The 13,337-nt window shown below is 41.1% G+C and overlaps 1 protein-coding gene across 1 annotated transcript in view; it reads right to left on the reverse strand.

Annotated features, from left to right (window-relative positions):
• The window catches only part of LOC137981900 (uncharacterized), a 17,145-nt gene extending 4,028 nt beyond the window's left edge, over positions 1-13,117 (reverse strand). The window contains exons 1-10 of the mRNA XM_068828935.1: positions 12,694-13,117; positions 12,516-12,579; positions 11,018-11,040; positions 10,472-10,535; positions 8,488-8,879; positions 2,959-2,971; positions 1,965-2,251; positions 1,599-1,674; positions 458-484; positions 273-371 (exon numbers count right to left, since the gene is read on the reverse strand). Coding sequence (XP_068685036.1) covers positions 273-371; positions 458-484; positions 1,599-1,674; positions 1,965-2,251; positions 2,959-2,971; positions 8,488-8,879; positions 10,472-10,535; positions 11,018-11,040; positions 12,516-12,579; positions 12,694-12,909 — 1,261 coding nt within the window. The 5' untranslated portion in view covers positions 12,910-13,117. The remainder of the gene's footprint in view (positions 1-272; positions 372-457; positions 485-1,598; positions 1,675-1,964; positions 2,252-2,958; positions 2,972-8,487; positions 8,880-10,471; positions 10,536-11,017; positions 11,041-12,515; positions 12,580-12,693) is intronic.
• Between the last annotated feature and the right edge of the window lie 220 nt (positions 13,118-13,337).

The raw sequence follows: 13,337 nt of genomic DNA on the forward strand, positions 1-13,337 counted from the left end.
ATCAGTCAAAACCATTTGAAAATGTCATTTATAAAGGAGATAAAGGAGGCATTTTCTTCTCTTTAACCCTTTCAGCCCCGATAGTGCCAAATGGCACTTATAGATTTTACTCTGTCTAACGCCAGACGATTTTACTCGTCAATGGGGAACCCCTCGGGGCTTAAAGGGTTAATTTAACGATTCTCGGTATTAATCAGGCCCGCAGACGCACATCAGTCCATCTGAGCCTACCAATTGCTAATCACGTCACACCACGAGCATGATAATATTACCCTTCTCTCCCTTCTGGCCCTGATTTCCTTTCTCTCCATCTTTTCCATCACTTCCCTGAGGACCTTTGTCACCCGGTCGCCCTTTGCGTCCTCTTTGTCCTGGACGGAAAGACGATAAAAAAGGTTAAAGTCATGTAATGAAATCACGGTTTAATAAGGACACGAGCATTTCTCTCCGGCTCTACCTTTTTGTCCCGGCTCCCCTTTGGCACCTAAAAAAGAGAACAAAATGGTTGGAACTTGTTTCGCAATGACAGCTTCGATAAGTCACTTTGCAATTTGCATTAAATTGAATTACTCTACTTTTTCCGTTAGCTTACAAACCTTTTCCAGACAAGGGGAACGTTTGTCGAAAAAAAATTGACTGCTTTAAATAGTGAAAAGAAACGGTGACATAACAGTCATTTCTCGTGACTGTAACGAGTCCTTGCGTGATCATATGGCCGTGACTGTTGATTTGATTTATTGATCGATGACAGCCATTGAATGGTTGGCACACATTATAAACCCTGGTTAGAATCCGGTTTTTTAAGTACCGGAACTCAAGGCCTTAATTGTTAAAAAATAATGATGCATGTACTCGATTCCCTTATAACGTTCACTCAGTAGATTTTTAAGGCTCGAAAATTGTAAGTTTACATGCCAAAGACACCTGATTATGCGGCATTCGATGATTTCTGCTGCAATACAATTTTCAGAGGTCAACAGGCACGTGTCCTGGGCATGTCTCCGACAAAGCATTTGATCCAAAGCGATCGTGTAACAGGCCAAGTTTTTGTTGTAAGCCAATAAAACATGTAGAAGACAAATAAAGCTTGGAAAATAATCCTCAAATTTTATTACTAGGTGACGATACACTCAAATTGTTGAAGTTTTGGAAGAGATATTACAACATATCGTTTACTTAAGAGTGAATAACATTCTCATTTTCTTTTCTTCACTCAAATTTCCGAGACAAAGTAATGCATGGATTTGCGCCAACCGTGATTATTTTTTTAAGTAACTGAGTAGTGTTACCGATTGTAAAACATTCTTCACACCTGGAAAATAAGATGGGCATTGAGTTTCATAGATGTTTTTCTTAAAAAGTACCAAATTTGCTTTGGAAATTAAAATTTTCTCAAACGCAAGTACCTCGGTCATTCGTTTGCCAACGCGAAATGAAAGTGTTGATTTATGCAATTCTGGCCTAGCGAAAACTCTTGTTAGAATCACACCGCCCTTTCCTATTAAATTCCTTACTGTGTAGTCACACGATAAGCAATTCCTCTTTCCACAAATGCGGGGCTGTACACATGAAATAAGCGATGAGATTTGTCAGTATACCTTTTCGACACCGGCATTGTTGATTTGGAGCGTTTTTTGACCTCGCGTTTCTTCTTATCCTGACCTGCAAATTTTCCTACACAGATATAGACAAGGAAATAACTCTCAGCTCATACACAGTACTATTTTCTCATGTTTCATCACAGTCGTGTGGATTATCAAAAGAATAGTGTGTGCGTTAGTTCCCCGAAACGTCATTAAAAACGAAGCTTTCCTACAACAAAGGTCACAGGATATGCACTGCGAGATGCTGTGAACGCACCTTTTGTTATGCTGTTAGCATCCCTTATAATCGCAATTCAATTTCGCACTAAGGATCTAAAGCACAATAAAATGAGAATTTAAGGACAGCTGTACAAGCCAAACCTCTAATTCAAATCTTCTCGGGTTCGCTATGCCGGTGTCAGCGCTCAATATTTTGTCCTCCTCATTTTGACGTTGAATCTCTTCTATGACGGACTTCAGGGAAGCGATCTCCAATTGTTGGTCACCAACGCGCGACTTGAGGACAACAATTTCGCGCACACAGAACAAAAATACTGGGAATAAAGTTAATATTGTCGCGACGAGTGCGATCAGGAACCACCACGGTAACACAACGACATGTCTTTGACTCTTCTGCATTTTGGTGGCCTTTAAAGTCTTGTTGACTTCTTAGAAACCAACATTTAATACAGTGACAAGGACTGAAACCTCGATCTAGGGATCTTTTTTCTCGGAACACGACGTCACGTGACTTGTATCACATTCATCCCTGTTCAGCGCTCTTTATCCCGTTACCAGTCCTCGTTGTGAATGCTTTTGTTTTCAACCATTTAATTAATTTTATCAAGAAGTCACATTAAACAGGCAGTGCTGATAAACATTGTGCTTCTCGTTTTTACTTATTTATAAGTGAAAAGGAAAATCATGTTTATAAATTGGCGTTTTGTCTTTGTCCCAACTCCCACATATTCAGCAGTAACGGTGAAATAAATTTAAAATCTTATGTAGTAGGTTAGTGAGAGAATGGTAACTAGATTAGAACTAGAACAGAGCTAGCAACTAGAATACCCCAAAGATATGAATAGATCGAGTTGGCCAGGGATGGGTTTGAACTGAAAGTAGCCGTTAATACTTAACAATTATTCGCCTCAGGCTCAGTGATTATCGGTGAATATTCACCGAGGCGAATAATTGTTTTAGTATAAATACACAGGTGATTATTTCAAAAAAGAGAAAAAAAAAACATTTCAACACGAAATCATCTTCACTTACAGTGGCAAAACGACTACTGGCAGCCATTTTGTCCGTCGAGGTGATTATCGGCTGATAATCCGAGATAGCGAGCCAACGAGAGCGCGCGATTTTGTATAATCACCTGTGTATTTATACTAAATGTTAATACAAGACATAACGCAAGTTTCAAAAATTCCGTTATGAGATGTTCATCATCATCATCATTATCATCTTGAACTTATTTTGTCTCGGATTAAAAAGTGGCGCGTTGGCGCTAATATCTCCAACAAAAAAGTAACAAATGATAGAATTATGACTGAGTAAAGGCAATAAATAATAATAAGTAGATAATAAATTATGGTAATATCAATTTCATTAATGGTATCAGCGGTTATAGTTTTCTCAGACTATCTTCCAACTTTTTCCTTGATTGTTAATTTCGAATATGTTGCGTTGCTGCTATTACTGTCATGTGTAAACATGGTTGTTGACTGCCCTCCTTATTTTCGTTGCAAGCAAAGTTTTTGATCCGATGTCTTTCTTGGCAGATGACAGTAATTTGCTTTCGTCAGTTTGTAATCTTGGAAGGATCACACTTGTTGAAGTCGTGGTTCTAGGCACGTTGCCAGGCAGGTTGTGCTCCGTATTGGTGTTATAATTTAGAGAAGATCTCTTCCTCCTTGTTGACGCGGCCTATCACGGTCAGAGCATTAGAGTCTGTGTTTTCAACCCTGTCATGTTCTTGCAGATTTTTGGCCGATCAGTGGTTCGCCTATGATACGACATGGCGGAAACTGGAAAAGTGCTTGTGACTTTGATCTTTTGTGGAAATGGTAATTGTGATGATCATACTCTCTGAAAGACTTTTTGTGTACTACCCTCTCCCTGAGACACTTCGAAATCTCCTTCTAGCCGGGTAAGTGATGTTTCTCAAATTTTCTCTTGGGAAATTATAGTGGTCAACGTCCAAGGACAAATATGCGCTGTCGCAGGACAGGGCTGACTTGCTAGGAGTGTTTCATGTACGCCTTATCTGATGTGAACAGTTGCACATTTATCGATTACCCTGTGAAGGTCAATATCGTTTAACATAATTTCCAGGGTGCTTCCAGTTGTTGCTGCCTTGAATTTGTATCTTTGATAGGACTTTGATAGTGCGTCCCGCTGTCAGGGTGGATCCCATGAACCATGCCGTTGCATTGAGGCATAGGGTGAACAGCGTAAAACAAAAATCGAATCTCATTTGAACATGCGTCAGTTGATCGTAGTTGAGCCTTGTTGTGTTCTCTTTGTATGTACACAAAAGCTTGTCTTCCAGGTTCTCCATGCCGGAGAACAATTATCGTCCCATACCGGTTCATAATCTTTTAATGCCGTTCATATCCATTTGTGAGAAACGCTGGTAATAGCATTCTTAGCCAGAAACTAGAGATGTTTTCTCTGTTGCGCGGCGTCTTCCACTGTTTGCAGGATCAATAGTCATCTAAGCTTATAACAACCACGATTCTGATTTTTCACCTGTATCTCTGAGATATCTACAGCCAGTGGTACCGTGTGCGGCTCTCGGATTTAGAATCATGAGGACCATCGTCACTTCTCTGCGTGTCGTAAGAGGCGACCAAAAGAGAACACCGGCCTCCTGGCAGCAGGGGAGACGTCAGCTATTCTTCAACAACTAGAATATCATCTCTAGTATCGGTGAAATAGCAGATCGGCAGGCGGAAGAGTTCATTGCAGAAATCAACGGCTGGCGGTCAAATAGCACAGTCAGTTGTTACTGCGAGGGCCGATATGTCCTTAAGGCATAACGTACAGGCTCTACAAATGGCATTCTCCGTGGAAGGGGACTGGGGCCCCCACCAACGTACTTCTGCACCAAGACTATCAAGTGCTAGAATGAACGAAAATACGAATACTAAGACTGAATGGCGTGAACAATTCTTCGGCTTCTTCGGAAAGAAGAAGAATTAAGTCGCGTCCTGCAGTGATAGAAATCAGGCTACGTATCAAGGTCGTAATCAAGCGAACAACGGAAGTATAAGGACGGAGAAAGTATCACATGACCTCCTACTTCACCAGGAGATGGAACTTTCCATGACATGACAGTCAGTGAGGACGTGAACTATCCCCTTTTGAAACAAATGTGAGAAATCTTACTGGGCACTACGTTCTGCTCTTCTCATTTGGCAGTAATATTTCGTGCAATATGTATTGCAAAATACGGTCATCTTGTTTTCCATATGACACATTTTGGGGTTTGAGCATGCGCAACGGAATGAAGATGTAAGAAACAGCATTCTTCTTATACAGTGGACCAGATATAGGGGGCGAATGGTAAAATTATATCGTTTAAGATATTAGAGAAAAACACCGGCTTACAATCATCGTTACATCGTGACGTCAGAGTGTTTTGAACGTGAAGGAAGGCACAGAGTGTAACCTGGGTTTCATTCAATGTAACCGAAACTTGGACGGATGGGTCGGGACGCCACCATTACAATGATAATCGAGGTCTGCTTAGCTGGCGGTATTGTTGGAAAAACCTTAACCAGTATCGTATAAACTCTTGTTCTTAGGCCATCGTAGCTTGATTAAGAAAATAACACAAACAGCGGTGATAAACATTGTATTCCAACGCATTTTTATAAAACTTGACGTTTCGTATGCTAGTCAACACACATTTTCAAAAGTGACCGTTACAAGTTTTGAAAATTATATATATATATCGTAAACATTAGGGGTCTGGAACCTAGCCTGAGAAAAATGATCTGCAGCAGTATGTGTCTAGTCATAATGAGGGGTAATAGCTAAAACAGCAATAACTTCTCACTACTAATATTGACATTAAGGGAAGGCTTTAGCTCTTGAATGAACAAAGTCTCTTTAATTTTGCAGTGAAAGTCAGTTTTTCCGGACGCTAAAGTGTCAAAGTGATCCCATTTAATGTCGTGGCCAGTGGTTTTCACATGATCAGCAATGGCTGATGAATGGTCACTTTTAGCTAGGGCCTTGAAATGTTTTGTTTTTCTGTCATGGAGTCTTCGTTTTGATTTGCCAATGTAGAATTCATCACAGTTCCAGCAGACAGCTTTATAGACGACCTTGGACCTCTGAGATCGGTTCAAGCGATCTTTGTATGGAAAAAAGGAGTTGATGCGGCGTGTGTTTTGGAATATGATCTTGAGATTGACGAAAGAGTAGAAATTGTATGCGCAGAATTTCAGACGTTTCGTGACTTGGTTAACCAGGTTTTCTGACCCCGCGAGACTGAGCACCCCCAGCAAACCATTGTTTTAACGAAAACCGCTGGTCAGCAACCTGGTTCTGGTCATTGCTGTCTATGGTCTTCCGATGGCGCGAGAGGCATAAGCCTCCCATTTCACAGCGACCCTCCCCATTCTCCGCGCGGCGCTTCGCCGCTGGTTAATTTGCCTCTTGCCAACTAACGAACGCAGGCTATGGCATTCGTCATTGGTTTACGAAACAATAGGCATAAAAAAGACATACAACTGAATAATGGATCCTGATCCTATACAGAACACAGCGGCATCCTATACCGGTCCAATTAATTGGGAAAGAGCTGCAGCTGCAATTGATCGAGACATTTTAATGACGTTAATGACTTTTGACATGTCTAAGAAGGAAACGCATTGTTGCATATCTTGGTTGATGGAAGCGTCTGCCATTCTTTTCCGGTTGGGGTTAATTTATATTTTGCCTGCTATATCGGGGATGTAATGATATCGTGGATAATTAAATCAGCAATTCATTATTTACATTTTACTGTAATATTGGCCAGGTTTAAAATGGTTATTGTTGTATGGTAAATATCATTACATCGAACCAAATCGTAGATAGTTTTGGTCTTTGGCCAACGAAGCTTGATAAGAAATAGAACTCTTATGTTTGGGTTAGGGTTAGTTGCTTTGGTAAAACAAAGCGTAGGCTACATGTAACAATAACACGTCAGCTCTTGCTGATCACGTAATCTCAACTAGTCACAACCTAAATTGGAAACACTTTGAAATTCTAGCCAATAGGAGGTCCGACCGATATTGTGAGGAGGCAGTGCGGCCCAGTGTCAGGGCGCTTGCAGTTTTGTTTTCGTTGGCTGTTTCAAGACTGAGAGAGACGATCAGATCACGCAAAAACCACCGTGACAGATTTAATCACTAAAGGAAAGGAAAGGAAAGGAACTTCATTTAAGTGTCTAATCTTCTAGCGCTGTAGAGCACTAATCGGGGACACTGTAAATTGAAATTAACAAGTTAACGCAAATCAAATCAAATTTTGGTTTTTGAGTAGGGGGGCAAACCGGAGTACCCGGAGAAAAACCTCTCGGTGCAGAGTAGAGAACCAACAAACTCAACCCACATCATGTGACGCCGAGTCTGGGAATCGAACCCGGGCCATATTGGTGGAAGGCGAACGCTCTCACCACTGCGCCATTCCTACACCCCCAGTTGAGACGTTTACCATGAGTACATGCACAGTCACTAACCAGTAGCTACAACCTCGATCCAATAACAACAACAATGTCAACTAGAACATCTCACTTACACTTGAGCGCGCTCGCTAAATCCGAAACTTCTGGACAACAACAGTCTTATGTAAACAGGCTATTAATAGCGAACTCGTGACCATTAAGTTAATTATAAAAATTGACAACTTCGTTTCTAGAACGTTCTGGAAAAACGAGAAAAGGTAAGGAAAGTCTAGAAAATTCAAGATATCATAACACTTGCCTTGAGATGCGGGATCCCGGGTTCAAGACACTATCTGGCCACTGGTTGAATTTGTTCCTGGTACCCAGGGCCGGAGCCGGTATGAGGCATCTGTCAATTTGTCGTGGGTTTTTAAGATACTGAAACGTGATTCCAGCGTTGACTTAAAAATGTACTTATCGTCCGCGCTCATCGTAAACACCTAAAATACCTACGAAGAGAATTTAACCATGGACATTGCCTCAGTCATAATTTTTTTTCTGGCTACGGCCCTGAAAGCAGTACCTTTATTCATAAGTTTTACATGTGTATTAAGTATATGCATTTACAGTGTATATATTTTCTCTTTTGTTTTCATCGTTTCTTGTATATCTGTAAAGTATTGTATTACCTCCTTTTGTTACTATCAATGTTACCTCACAAGCTACTAAAATTACTGTTATATATTTCAAAAAATTTTAGCTAACAGTTACTTTTGAAAACGTATGTTGAGACATACGAAACGTTAAACCACTAAAAACTTATTTCAGTTATGCGCTTGTTTATCCTCATGTTTGTCGCCGCAGTTTGCGTTCTATTACTGATCGAAAGTTCCACATATAGGGCAGATACAAAACACTGTGTACATGGCATGGACTCTAAACTGCTATAAGAGAACTTAACGTAGCCAAACCTCGCCTTTCACTTCGTAGGGTGCTAATAGTTTGTGTTTATTATGTTTCTAAGTTAATCGTTAATTAAAACTTCCCTTTTATGGTGTTTCCGGCTAAACAACACAGCAGGGATACAACCGTGAAGCATGTAATTTGTAGCTATAATAATTACGTTTCCAGTCATAAACATAGTCATTACAGAAACTTTCCTGTTTCATTCTTGGAGAAATTGTTTCCAATCCTTTCTCCAGCATAAGCAATAATTTTTGTTACAAGTACGCATGTTAGCAGTTACTGTGTAGGGTTAACTAAAGTCGGTATCGTGACATTCGCCAGAGGGCTAATTAGAAAGGCACCAAAATAGCTGGTCTTTCTGTTCAAATAACTGTAGATCTTGCTAAACGGGACGCGAACGGATATTTTGTCGCCTTTTCTGAGCAAGAACACAGCTCCTTGATAATTGGTGTTGTATTTCTTGATCTCGCTAACCACACTGCTGATGCTGCCCATGACAGGGTTCTCGTTGATGTACGTGTTGTGTCCCATGAAAGTCGTTGTTCCGTCGTAATAGAACAGTTGGCTGTAAATGAAGTAGTAACCCGTTAAGCCAATCACAAGGAAACTGTTTCTCACGAATTTCATATTTCCTGTTATGTGACCAAGCCTCCAGTCAGTGATTGCCCGACCTATGAGAGAAATCAAGATTTAATTATGCTTCTCAGTCTTCACAGCTTAGGTACAAAGTGCGACCGGCTTGTCAGTCTAAGTTTGCCATGGTAAACACACATTGTCTGTTTTCTTGTGCCAGCGACAACTTAAGTTTAAAAGCAAAAAAAAAGCACTTCCGAGTTCCTCCTTTTTCATTACCCTTTTTACTGAGTGTAGTAGAGACCTTGCATCGTTTTACTTTATTAATTTCGCGCCAAGCTAATGAAATGAATAACACTACGAAGGTCTACCTGATGGTAAAAATATCACATGCCTTCACACAACCATTCATGATGCTCAATAATAACTCATAAATTCGCAAACAAGTACAGGAGGGGACAGCGATTTCCTGCTGGTCAAGAACACGGAAAGCTAAAACACCGCCTCAGTGTTTAAAAACAACAGGCAATGCCCCCCGGCTCCCCCAACCCCCCACGATAAAATATGAGCTGCGTTACAGCTCAAGCTACCCTGCGAGTGAGTGAGCCGCCGTCCAGCGCCAAGGACGAATAAATTAAATTTGAATCGGTAAAACGAGTAAATAAACTTGCTTTGGCGCTTGCGTTCAGCTACGTAACTGCTGCATTTGGGCGAGTCTGCTGTGTAGTGATTTCCCGCGAAATAAGACGAAGTGATGTCGAATACATCACGTGGGGTGTGACGTCCCTCGAACATGCTCGATGGAAAATTAAACGGTTGCTCGCAGTGGTTTCTCTCTCGGGAAGCGTAGGAGAAACCAACTGCTCTCAGGGTAAGCTGAAGCATTTTGATTAAAAGAAGCGAGGGTCGTCAGGGTTTTAGAAACATCGAGAGCTCGTTTACAGTGACTATAAGTAAGACCTCAGTTGACTGAGCTAAAAATACAACCAGGAAATGCTTTATCGTATTAAACGCCCAAATGTGGCCTCAACCAACTTTCTTTGGAGGTTCACTTGGGTCCATTAGTGGTCAGTTTATGATTAGCGGGGTAGTCTCGGTTAAAGTGTGATCGCACTCTGCCGGAACGCTCAGGGGCCGATTACATGAGCCTGGCTGGTCGGGTTTGCCGGAATGAGGTAAGCCAGCCCGGTTTGGGTTAAATTTAGAATATGTCGTGTGAAAAAAGATAACAAAAAGAAGAAGAAGAAGAAGTGGAGAGATGTTTGTCTCTCTAAATTGTTATTACTAATTCACCATTCTACAATTTAAAGAAGCCTTAAGATTTGTTATCTTATACATCTTTCATTTAAACATTAAAAAACGACTATTTCGTGGGCCATTCTGCACCAAAGTGGAGTCATGTGCTTAGAAATTGCTGGTCCGGCTAACCGGGCTGGGATTTTTCCATCGCAAACTTGATTTTTGGTGTATTTCTCAGACGTGCCGGGATCTCGGCTGAACGAACCAGCCCGGCTCATTGAATCGGCCCCTAAACGAGCCAGCTCGTCTCATGTAATCGGGCCCCTTAGTTAAATAAAGTTATCGCTTTTAAAACCGCAAACAGTGCCTTAAACAGAAAACAATCTCCAATTTAAATCATTTAATAATGCGCAAGTAGTGAAACAAGAAACGCAAAAGTAACCAAACTAACCTTTTGTCGTGCGAGGCAGAATTTGCCGAGTACCAGAGCCAACAACGTGAGCCGACTCTGTGAACTGAAATGCAACAGTTGTAATACTCAGATACTGATTTTTTACTGTATATGCATGAGAAAATTTGTATCTTCGGGGTTGAATTTTCTTTCAGTCGTATACGAAGTATACCCTGCCTGGCAGAGGAAACTTTTGCACGGATCTTCTCGTTGTCGTCCAGGCGTCAGTTCTTCAAACGATGGGTAGCGCTGTCCGATGGATAAATCGCTATGCAGAGGATAAACACTAGCAAAACCAACTGAGTTATCCACCCTTCGAACAACTGGGGCCAAAACCTTAGGCGAATAATTTTAACTCTTAACCGGTTTAAAAATCCGCTATAACTAGTTTGAATTTTAACGCCTGCCCAATGGCGGACGAGTGAAAGTGACGTTGCATTGACGTCACTTCGCGCATGCGTGACAGAACATCCATGCCCTCTAGTCTGGGGAGGAAAATGCCAAGCAAGGTATACGACGTTACAAGCAGAGGCTAAAATTACTCACGTGCATTTTCATGTTTGACATACCTGAAAGAAAAAAAAAACAGCCAAAATCACGTTTGTAACGATGTCGGCCAACTTGTCAGTACTCGTTTATATTAAATACCCTTGAGCCAACATATGTAAGAGAGATTGAGCACCGATTGCAGTGGCTCCTTGTTATAAGAGCGTCATACTTCAAAGAAGAAATGAGCGAAAATGAGCGAAAATAGTAGTAAAACGTAAATTGCAGCCTGACGTTTGTTGTTTGCTGAAAACACTAATCAAAATTTCTTTATTCAAGAGACGTTTAATACACTCGACAAACATTCAACTGAGCTTATTTGATTTATCTTCGGGCATTTAACTTGCCTGTTAGCTACAGCTATCCTAGAATGTTGGTTAACTTTAGTCGCAAATGCGAATCTTAGAATCTTAATCTCCCACAGTCCTCATAAAGCTATTTGCATTCCAGCGCTACCCGCACGCTGTTTGCTCTTACAAATTTTTGACAACAACGATAGTAGGCTTAGCCGCACGAGTACCATATCGCCTCAAAATCGATGCTTGCCAAAGTGCTGCAATGCATATTGTAATTTTACAGGTAGCCGGGAGGTTATTGAGGAAAGAAAACAACGACTGATTTGAGCAGTAATCTGAAAGAACCTTAGTCATTTCACACTCGCTGATATGCAGCGTGGAAGACAGAAAGGCACATTGGGGTACCATGAGGAGCACGGAGCGCCTTGTTTCCCGTGCTCTCCTCCTTGCCGTGTACTTTCAACGGTAAATGGCGAGATCCAGCTGGACTTATTGGATTACTGATTACATCATATTAGCTAAATTTGTGGAAGGAACTTTTAAATTACCTTATCTAATTACTCTTTATGAGCTTTTTCCTGAAAAGCGTTTTATTTTGCTGTTTTTTGGAAGTCCTGCAGGGTATTGTTATTGGCAGTGCTGAAATATTATATGATTGTGTCAAGCAAGGTCATGCAGGGGTTTTAATTTAGCACACCAATCAACTTAGGGTAATTTTAAGATTTGGATGAGAAGTGTTATCAGATTTGATGATAGTATTTGGGTGTTACCGATCTTCGGCTCACGATTGGTACAATTTCAAGGATCGATATTAAGTCTCATGTCGGTCTGATGTCCATAAGGTCAATCAAGGATGTGCAGTGTGGTATTTCGATGACTGCGCGGTTTGCTTTATCTTGTGGAAATAGCTCAGCAACTGACATTTAGTCCATGGGCAGTCAGTAAAAACGCGTCTCGAAGGGCAGACCGTTTTTAGTGGGTTGGCAGCGATGATAAATGCCATCTCTTTTAAGGAATTATTTAACAGAAGCCAAGTTAACACCTCACAGGCTTCTCCCGTGTGTTCTGTGTTCTTTGGAGTTGCGAGATCCTGGAAGAGAGCCTGACTCATTTGGTTTTTGTGTACAATTCTTACATGCTAGTCGCTCATTTACCCATGCTTAAGTTTTTTGAAGCCTCTATTTTGCAATTGGCACACTAACCGACGCGGGGCTTCTGAATGGACCCTTCTCTTCTTCTCCGAAAACGACTTGTGTCTCCTGACCCCTAGGGAATTAATACTGTTTGGTCAGCAAACAAGGAAAATCTCAGTGTTCTTTTCAGTTTAAAAACACTAAAATTCGTAGACTTGATTTAAATTCTCAATCAAACTTAGCTTACAGTTAATTCAATTGGTTTTCTTACCGCGGTATCTGGAACCCCCTTTCCGTTCTGTAATGCCTCGATGAGCTTGTGATGCTGGCGGAGTTGTAGTTTAAGCGAAGAGATTTCTCTGTGAGTGTAAATGCCGAACACAATACCAGAGCAGGCCAACAGAAAACAACATACTAAAATTGGAAACAAATGGGCACTACTCTGGTGTTGTTCCTTTTCCATCTCTATGACTGTTCGAGATCAAACGGGACTTGCTGCTGCGTTTATTCCTAGAAAACAAGGGTCACGCGATCATGTATTAAGGAAGCTCAGCCAATCAGAATCGCCGCATACGATATATTGACACTGACACAAACAATTGTCATGTTTTTTCAGTCGTTTCGTGACAAGTTTTCTCAGTTCGTGTCGCCAGTAGCCAAGACATATTATCTGTGAAGTTTCTTTTTTACTATTTTACCGAATATGCACATCCCAAATGATGAGCGCCACGTGAGCAATTCGTGAAAACAAGCGTTGTTTACTCAGTATCCGTTCAGGTTAAAGGTGAAGAGACAATGGAAGGATGGAAGGGGTTTTTCCCCTTTAACTATTTTCGATTTTTTTTTCATTACTAAAAACTGAGAGAACGTTAACAGGGCTTCCTCGGAAAC

Source organism: Montipora foliosa, chromosome 13 (assembly GCF_036669935.1).
Source record: "Montipora foliosa isolate CH-2021 chromosome 13, ASM3666993v2, whole genome shotgun sequence".
NCBI classification, from domain to species: Eukaryota; Metazoa; Cnidaria; class Anthozoa; order Scleractinia; family Acroporidae; genus Montipora; species Montipora foliosa.